Below are 8,680 nucleotides of genomic sequence, written 5' to 3'. Positions count from 1 at the left end.
TCTGCACTTTGTCGACTTACTTGTCAATAGACATTCTAATGGGATGCTATAAAGTTGTTAAATATATCCACCCTCAGGTCATTTATAATTTTCTTGCTGGTATAGATTAAGATGTTTGCTTATTAATAAATTTTTATCTCATATTTTGACTTGTGTTCATTTCTACCTGTACAGGACAGAACCTAGATCTAATAGGAAAGCACTCATTTGATTGGGAAAGATGTGCCTTAAGTTTTTTTAATTGTGAGACATGACCTTACTATAGTTATATATAGAACCAACTAGGGCTTCAAATTGCAACCCTCTTGGTTCTGGGATTATAGGCTTGTGCCTCTATGTCCTTGATTTGGACAGTCAAGACTATAAACACCAGAGAATATTCCCAGTGAAGAGTAGCCATAGTGTTCCTTTATGCCTTCTCCTTCCCAGAATTTTGTTTTGCTTAGCTTGCAAGAAAGTTGACAAAGTGTTATAGTTTAAAAGAACCCCATGATACACTGTAAAAATCAAATGGATACAATCAGTGCCTTCAAGTGACCAAGTGTTGGCACAGTAACTCATGGACTCAGATGGCTACTTCCATGACAGATACCAAATGCTGTTTCTTTCAAGGACATGTGAATATATGTCCCTAAGATAAAATTTCATAATCAGGGGCCTTTCTCTGAACAGATTCGAGCCCACAATTCACACTGCAGAAAACAGAATTTGGGGACACAGGTTCCTGGGGTAGCAATTTCATATTCATAAAATGATTATCAGATATAGATTTCTGTTGGTAAATTGTACATATCTTAGATTTAGTGGGATATTGTAAGAACTCTGTATACTTGCATAGTAACCCAAAAAAGATGCAAGACAGTACTGTTAAGCCCTGTTTTTAAAGACACCTTGCAGCCCCTTCCCAGTGCTTACTTGCTGGTTGTTGGTCACTGGAGAGCAGTTTGCTCGCTCTGAACTTTATATAAATGTGCCATATGGACTCTTGAATGGTTTCATCTATAATGCTTTAATGATTCTCCACATTATGTGTTAGCTTGTTCTGTATTGCTGAATAGTTGTCCATATACCAGTTTATCCAGTTTCCTACCAATAACTTTGTTTCCAATTTGAGGCAATATGAGGTTTTGTTTTTTTTTTTTTTTGAATTATTATTTTATGTGTAGAGTGTTTTGCCTGAAAGTAGGTCTGTGTCTTTGGAAGACCCTGAATCCCAGAAGCTTGTCATTAAGGAAGAATTAATATTTTTTTTAGGGATGAATTAGTCTCCATTAACATGGTATATATCTTGACATTTATGGTTTTTTTTCCCTTGTGTTTTGAGGTAGGGTCTCATGTAGCCCATGTTGGCTTTGTATTTCCTATGTCTAACTTGGGAAGATTTTGAATACCTCCCAAGTAGTGGAGTTGCAGGTATGTGCTCCCGTGCTTGCCTATTTAGTTTTTCTCAATTTTTTTCCTACTAGTGCATTTTGTAGTTCCTCATAGATTTCCCCCCCTGGGGTATTTGATATTATGATACATAATACATTATATATTTCCATTTGGATTTTTTTTTTGAGACATGGTCTCCTGCTTGTAGCATGAGTTGTCCTTGAACTCAGATCTTTCTGCCTTCACCACTTTTATATTGTCAAGAATTCTTACAAGCTGGATTTTACAAGTAATGTTTATATCTTACAGTAGCATCTTGCCTCCATTCATTTAAATTGTGATGGATACTTGAATATATCTAGTGTGTCTTTTTCTCATAAGTGAAGCAGCATCTTTCTTTTTGCCTGCATTCCCTGCTGTTGTCTGTACTGTCACGAATGGGAAATATTTCCCTGCTGTTGTCTGTACTGTCACGAATGGGACATATTTCATGAACTTTGAAAAATGTGAATGCTTAGTGTTTTCTTAAAGTAGGCATTTCCTACAATGGTCACTGAATTTCTGGAGTTAATGGTGAGGTCCTCGGAGGGCTGGGTACTTTGCTGTTGTTGCTGCTGGTTTTTGTTTTGTTTTGAGACGGTTTTTCTGTGTATCCCTGGCTGTTCTAGAACTTACTCTATGGACCAGCTGGCCTTGAACTCTCAGAGATTCTCCTGCTTTTCCTCAGGAGCACTAGGATTAAAGGAGTGCACTGCCACTCTAAAGAGACCTGATACCCTAGAATTGTCTAGTAGGTGGCACTGGAGCAAAACTGGCTGAGCACCTTAACAAAGCCCAGAGATTAGGGGCCTGGAGGTAGTTCAGCACTTAAGAGCATCCACACGGCAGCTCACAGCTGTCTGTACTAAGATCTTATTCCCTCACACAGACATATGCATGCAGGCAAAACACCAGTGCGCATAATTAATTACTGAAGCTGGCTGTGGTGGCCCACACCTTTAATCTCAGCACTCTGAAGGCAGAGGCAGGTGGATCTGTGTGAGTTCCAGCCTGCTCTACAGGCTGAGTCCAGGATAGCCAGGGCTGGTTAGCTGCACTGAGAAACTCTTGTCTTGGGGTGAGGGATGGGGAGTCCAGAAATTTAAATACTAAAAATGGGAAAGTGTCCTCGACACATGTGTCATGCTATATGCACCCTTTCTCTAATAATAGATGTAAATTTAAAAACATATAATAAAGGATTCTACATATAGAAAAGTAATGTTTATCCTCATATGGCCCCTTCCAAGGAAGTTTTCTACATTGGGAGACGGGAGCATGGGCGCTGCACTGACGTCATCTTTAATGCGCTCTCATATCTGTACCCAGCCGAACAACTCAGCTAACTTGTTTTTAAGCTTAGAAGCCTGGCAGTAGTTCTTTGGCATGAATTTCCTCCCTCATTCGCCAGCATCGATTCATGTGGTCGTAGATGTACTCTGCTTCCTGTATTTCTGCCTTCTGGAAACTAAGGTCTTTCTCTAGACACTGGACTGGCCTATTTTAAGAGTTATCTTCCTGCCTCTGCCTCCTGAATACTTGGATTACAGACAAGTGTCATTGTGACCAGTCTGTTTGGGAGGTAAGCCTAACCTGTGACTCACGCACGTGTAGCCCATGGTAGCCTCACCTTCATGGAAGTCTTCCTGCCTTTAGCCTCCTGAGTGCTAGGATTAGAGGTATGAGCCACTGTGCTAGGATTCTTCTTTCTGCTCTTCTGTCTGTCTACCCATCTGTCCATCCATCCAGAAACAGAATCTCATCTATTTATCTGTCTGTCTGTCTGTCTATAAACTGGATTTCATGAAGCCAGGTAGGCTAACCTGGAACTCACTGTTACTAAGGCTATTTATGAATTTCTGATCTGTCTACAGCCTCTCAAATGCTAGGTGTATGCCTCCACCTACCTGGTTTTCCATTTCCTGTGCCATCTCTTTTTTTGTAAGCAGAGTAGTCCCTCTTAGATTAGCAGTTCTTGGCATTTAAAAAAAAAATATTTTATATGCTTTGAGACAAGTTCTGTTTTCATAGCCCTGGCTATCCTGGAACTTTTACTGTAGATCAGGCTGGTCTCAGACTCAAAAAGATCCATTTGCCTCTGCCTCCCAAAGAACTTGGATTAAAGGCTTGCCACCGCACCTCTACTCAGTAGTTGACAAGAACTCTTTAGCTGTTCATTCTATACAAGCCATTCCTTGCTTAGAACTTGGTGGTGCCCTCCTGCTGCTCTTCCAAGTAGACTCATATGGCTGGGGAGGTCCACACCACCTCAGGGTCAGCACAGTTTCTTGTCTTAGAATTTTTCCCTAGTTAGCATGCTTCCTCAGCCTGACTCCTCCAGCAAATAATGCCTTACTTCTTAGACGTAATTTGAATATCTCTTACCTAGAAAATGATTTCTACAATAGTCTAGGTCAAAGCCTATGGTTATTTTCTCTGCTGTTGTACATTTCTCCTCCTTAGCAGTTACCACAATCCTGATGCTAGGTGGTGTGTTTCATTAACTTATTTCTGGCAAAGATAATATGTCCATATAGAGTAAAATTAAAAGTTCTAAACGGTGTACCTCTGTTCTTTGCATCCCTGCTATACAGCTCCCTTCCTTAGTGTAACCACTTTCAGTATCTGAATATCCTCCTAGAAATATTTTCTTTTTTTAATACATTTTTTTACTGTCAATGTCTTCAGACACACCAGAAGAGGGCGCCAGATCCTATTACATATGGTTGTGAGCCACCATGTTTGCTGGGAATTGAACTCAGGATCTCTGGAAGAGCAGTCAGTGCTCTTAACTGCTGAGCCATCTCTCCAGCCCTAGAAATATTTTCTAATAAAGAATTGTGTACATGATCTTACTTTTGCTTTCTTATTAACATAAACACTATATGCATTTCTTGCAGTCATCTGATAATAGTAGACCTTGGCAGTTCTTCTCTTACCATGTTAATAGTTGTTTCTTTTCATATGCCACACAATATGAACGTCTTATAATTTGATTTCTACTGTTGGGTATTTTAGGTTATTTTTCGGGCGTTGGTTTATTCCAAACAGTGACACACCGGATACCTCTGTATGTAATGCTATGTCTTACGTCTGAATGTACAGAATAAATTCCTTTAATTAAAACAGTTGGGTTAAAGGTTATGCATATTTTTAATTTTGGTAGTTGCTAAGCTGCTCTTATTGGAAGCTTGACCAATTTGTTTCCCCTGGTGATGAAGGCATATTTTTCTCACAAATATGTCAGTGAAAACTTTTGTTGTCAATGTGAGACATAGACTAAATCTCTTGGAAACATTAGTTTGCTTTATTTCCCTTGCTGGCAGTTTTATTTTCTTATGTTTAGGAGCTACCTGTATTTACTGAGTGAACTGTTTGTTTATAAACTTCGCTTCGTTATCTAGTATCTAACTGGCACGCTACTCCAGTTCGTCCAGCCCGGTGCAGAGCTGTCCAACCTCCCGCGGCGAGTTCCCTCACCCACTCCTTCCGAGCTAAGCCATCGGTGGCCAAGGCTCCTGGAACTCACCGACCTCAATGCAGCTGCTTCCCTTAGGCAACTTTCTTCTTAACTGGCTCAGGTTGCTTTTTCCTTCCCTAGCTACGACTTCCGGCTCAGCTGGTCGTCCGGGAAACGGTCAGCTTCCGGTCTCGAAGTGGGCGGAGCCAAGATGGCTGAGGCGAAGCTCGGGATGGTGAGCGGGGAGATTCCCGGAGGCGTCGCGGCGGCCTCAGGGCGGGGCGTCGGGACCGGGCGGGGCCAGGAGGGGCCGGGACGGGGCGGCGGTCCCCGGCCGGGGCGGCGGGGCCGGACCCGGGCGTACACGGAGAAGTCGCTTAGGGAGGCGGCGCGGCCGGGTCCTGCTCCCCGCCTGATTGGACGCTTCGGCGAATGGGAGCCCGAGCAGCGCTCTTGTTTTGGGACTGTCCTCTTCCTGGGCAGAAGAGAGCGTTTCTTTGGAAATGGTGTTTTTCCTATTCTCTTAGGATTTCTTCTGGGGTGGGGACTGGGGAAGTGGGGGTACTGCATCTTCACTAGATTGGTAATTTAATAGGATTGTGACTGGAGACTTTCAAGGTCCCTGCCTCACTGCGACTGGTGTTTGTTTTCCCGGTTGCGATTACTTTGGAAATAACTCAGGTGGCTTAAATTGGTTCTATGGAACAGCTTGTGTGTGAGTGTTCAGATTGACCCAGTAGTAACTGATTTTTTGCATCACTCACGACCTTGCTTGTTTGTGACACAGCCTTGTGTGTATTTGCACTGTTCATGCTGTCTATGGATTAGCCTCAAAACCCCACCTTTAATCCCCCAGATTCTGGGATTACAGGACTGCGTCATCATTCCCGGCTACAATTTTTGCTTGACTTATAAATGTATATTTATGAGGTGCAGTGTGATGATACTTGAGCACAAGTATTCTATGTATAATGGTCAAGTTAGGATCATTAGCGTCTCCACTTCAGCATATAAAGTGTTGCAAACAGTAGCCCCTACATAAGCATTTGCTTCTGTTTGTCTTGGTTCCTATTATTGAAACTCTATATTCCCATAAAATCAACCTTTTTTTTTTTTCAAGATAGGTCTTTTTTGTGTAGCCTTGACTGTCCTAGAACTAGCTTAGTATACAAGACTAGGCTGGCCTCCAACTCAGAGATCTACTTGCTTCTGCCTGGGATTAAAGGTGTATGCCACCCCTTGGAGATCAGCTTTTTCAGCTTCCACATAGGAGCAAGAACATGCTTTGGCTTTTCCTGCCAGCATCTTTTACTTAGCACAGTTTTTTCCCAAAGTACCACTGATTATACCTCATTCTTTTTCATGTCTAAATAATACATGCACATTATTGGGGTCTAGTAATTGCATCACAAACTAACTACACAAACACTGGTTTCAGTCAGACAGAGATAGTTTATTGAGCATATGCCCCAGGACTGGTTGACCCAGGACCATGGTCCAGATTTGGGAACTGAACTGTGACCCCAAGTTAAGATCTTACAGTTTTTAAGCCCCAGATCCATAAATATCTGTGCCAAGTTATTTCACCAGTCAGGATTTAGGGATATGGGATTTCCTTAGGAATATGTCTTTGTTGTATACATTTATCCTGTTCCCATTGGTTGGGGTATTCAAATGTGGCAAGGAAACCTGCCTTGTCTCATATTCATGTCCTAACTTGTCTACCATGATGGGACTTGTCTAACATTCATGTCTCAATTTGCCAACCAGGATGTCAGTTACCCATGTACATGTCTCTTTTTTCTGCCAAGTGGGATGTCAGTTTCCAGGGAGGTCTTGGGAACTGACTTGTATTCTTCCATTGTGCCTGTCAGTCGTAAGACACAGCAAGAAACATGTCCATTTTACTCTGCCCTTTTCTCAGTACAGCAGAGGTTGCTGCAGAGGACAGCACCTATTCCTTTTTCTTACATGGGAGAGTTCTTAGGGTGCAGACAGCTGAGCCTCAGTAGTATGTCTTATTGCCACAGTAAAGTCTACACAATAGCTTGATTCAGCCTGTCCATGTACACTAGTTTCAGAGACTGCAATGTATTCTGTAGCACATCAGGGAAGGAGTTATCTTCATACACACCTGGTGGTCACCCATTATCAAGGAAGCCTGCCACCCCATTCTCTGACCTGTGTATACCATTCCCAATTCCGGGATTTCTCCCTAAGGACACTTGAGCCTTAGATGGCAAGCCTTATCAGATGCCTTACCATCATTGCAGAGTTCATGCAACCAATAGTACAGTAAGCAGGCACACTGTGCCATACCGTCTAGGGAAAGATAGCCATGTCCCAGGGTTAGTGGCTCTGTCCTCAGATAGATCAGCCTCAATTAACATGTCTTCATTTATCATCATAGGGACTGTGCAACCATTCCTCCACACTCATCTTTAGTTCTCTTGGCTCCTGTTTGGGTACCAGTTCTATTGTGTAACTTTTTGGGAAGATAGAAACATTTGTACACTCTAGGTAAGGCACTAATAGGAAACCAAAGATTATTTCCCCTGACTAGTTGGGTGATTACTGAGTTTATGTGGGGTTACTTATGGGGCCGTAGGTGACCTAAAGGCAGCTGCCCACTGAAACCCCATGGAAGCATTGGTGGTTGCCCCGCAAGCCTGCATTCCTGCACAGCCTTCAGCCAGTCCACCAGCCTGTCTCCAGAGCAGCTATCTGCTACTTCTATGGCCTTGTGTGTCTACATCTTGAAACTTTTGATCTTCATGAGAACAGTGCATTTCAGCTCCTTGAATCTTATTAACCTCCTTCTTCCAGGAGGAAGTAGCCATATAGCATCTTTTTTTCATGAGCATTGAAGACATTTTAGAATGCAGACTTACACGAACACTTACTTCTGCTTGCTGTAAGGTCATCAGAGATTTTACTGCCCATTGCCATCCGCCTGTTTATTCCATGGCTTTTAGTTTTGTGCTTCTTTCTTGGCAATACCATGAGCTACACTTTGATCCTTTTCTGATGCTGACAGTAGTTACGTGCTTTTACAAATTCATCTGCTCAGTTCACTCCTTCATTCCAATTGTTTTCTTCTTTCTTAACGTAATTTCTTTAGAAACTTAAGAGTCTACAGATTGAAATTCTGAGTCTTCTACATTTGCCTGTTGTAGTTGTTGTCAATTGCGGTGCTGGGGATTAAATTTGGGTCTCATACATGCCAGGCATGCACTTTACCAGTGCATGTGACCTCAGCTCTTTAGAATTTGTTGTGCTAGGGCTGGATCTCAGTGGGAAGTACTTAGTATGCAGTTTCTTATTCCTCTTGCAGTATTTCTTTTTGTTGCTACTGTTTTATTTTTATTTTTATTTTTTTTACAAAAGATCACATGAATGGATGTTTTATCTGAATATGTTTAAGTGCACAATTTGCACGCCTGATGCCCACAGAGGCCAGAAGAGGGCACTGGATTCTCTGGAACTGTAACTACAGACTGTTGTGAGCCACCACATGGGTGCTAGGAATTGAACCTGGGTCCTCTGTAAGATTCAGTACTCTGAACAGCCAAGTCATTTTCAGCTCCTTTTGTTTTGTTTTGTTTTGTTTTGTTTTGTTTTGTGAAACAGGGTTTGCTATGTATCTAGCTCTCCAACTGGCTATCATCCTTTCTCAGCCTTAAGTGATGGGATTATAGGCATGCATTACTATGCTTGGCTTGGTACCTTTCCCGAAGGTATATCTGTGGAGTTTCTTTTGCCAGTTATTCAGATACATACTGAGGTTGAAGGATCATGAGTTTTAGG

General features: G+C 42.2%; 1 protein-coding gene across 2 annotated transcripts in view; it reads left to right on the top strand.

The window, feature by feature from the left end:
- The first annotated feature begins 4,970 nt into the window (after positions 1 to 4,970).
- BBS4 (Bardet-Biedl syndrome 4) overlaps positions 4,971 to 8,680 on the top strand; it is a 29,036-nt gene continuing 25,326 nt past the window's right edge. For both annotated transcript variants that reach the window (XM_080930192.1, XM_080930191.1), the window contains exon 1: positions 4,971 to 5,108. In XM_080930192.1, the coding sequence (XP_080786318.1) occupies positions 5,085 to 5,108 (24 nt within the window). In that variant the 5' untranslated portion in view covers positions 4,971 to 5,084. The remainder of the gene's footprint in view (positions 5,109 to 8,680) is intronic.

Source organism: Micromys minutus (genome assembly GCF_963924665.1).
Source record: "Micromys minutus genome assembly, chromosome: 16".
In the NCBI taxonomy this organism is placed as follows: domain Eukaryota; kingdom Metazoa; phylum Chordata; class Mammalia; order Rodentia; family Muridae; genus Micromys; species Micromys minutus.
The sequence above is the reverse complement of the archived record's forward strand: the minus strand, read 5'-3'. Positions and strand labels throughout refer to the sequence as shown.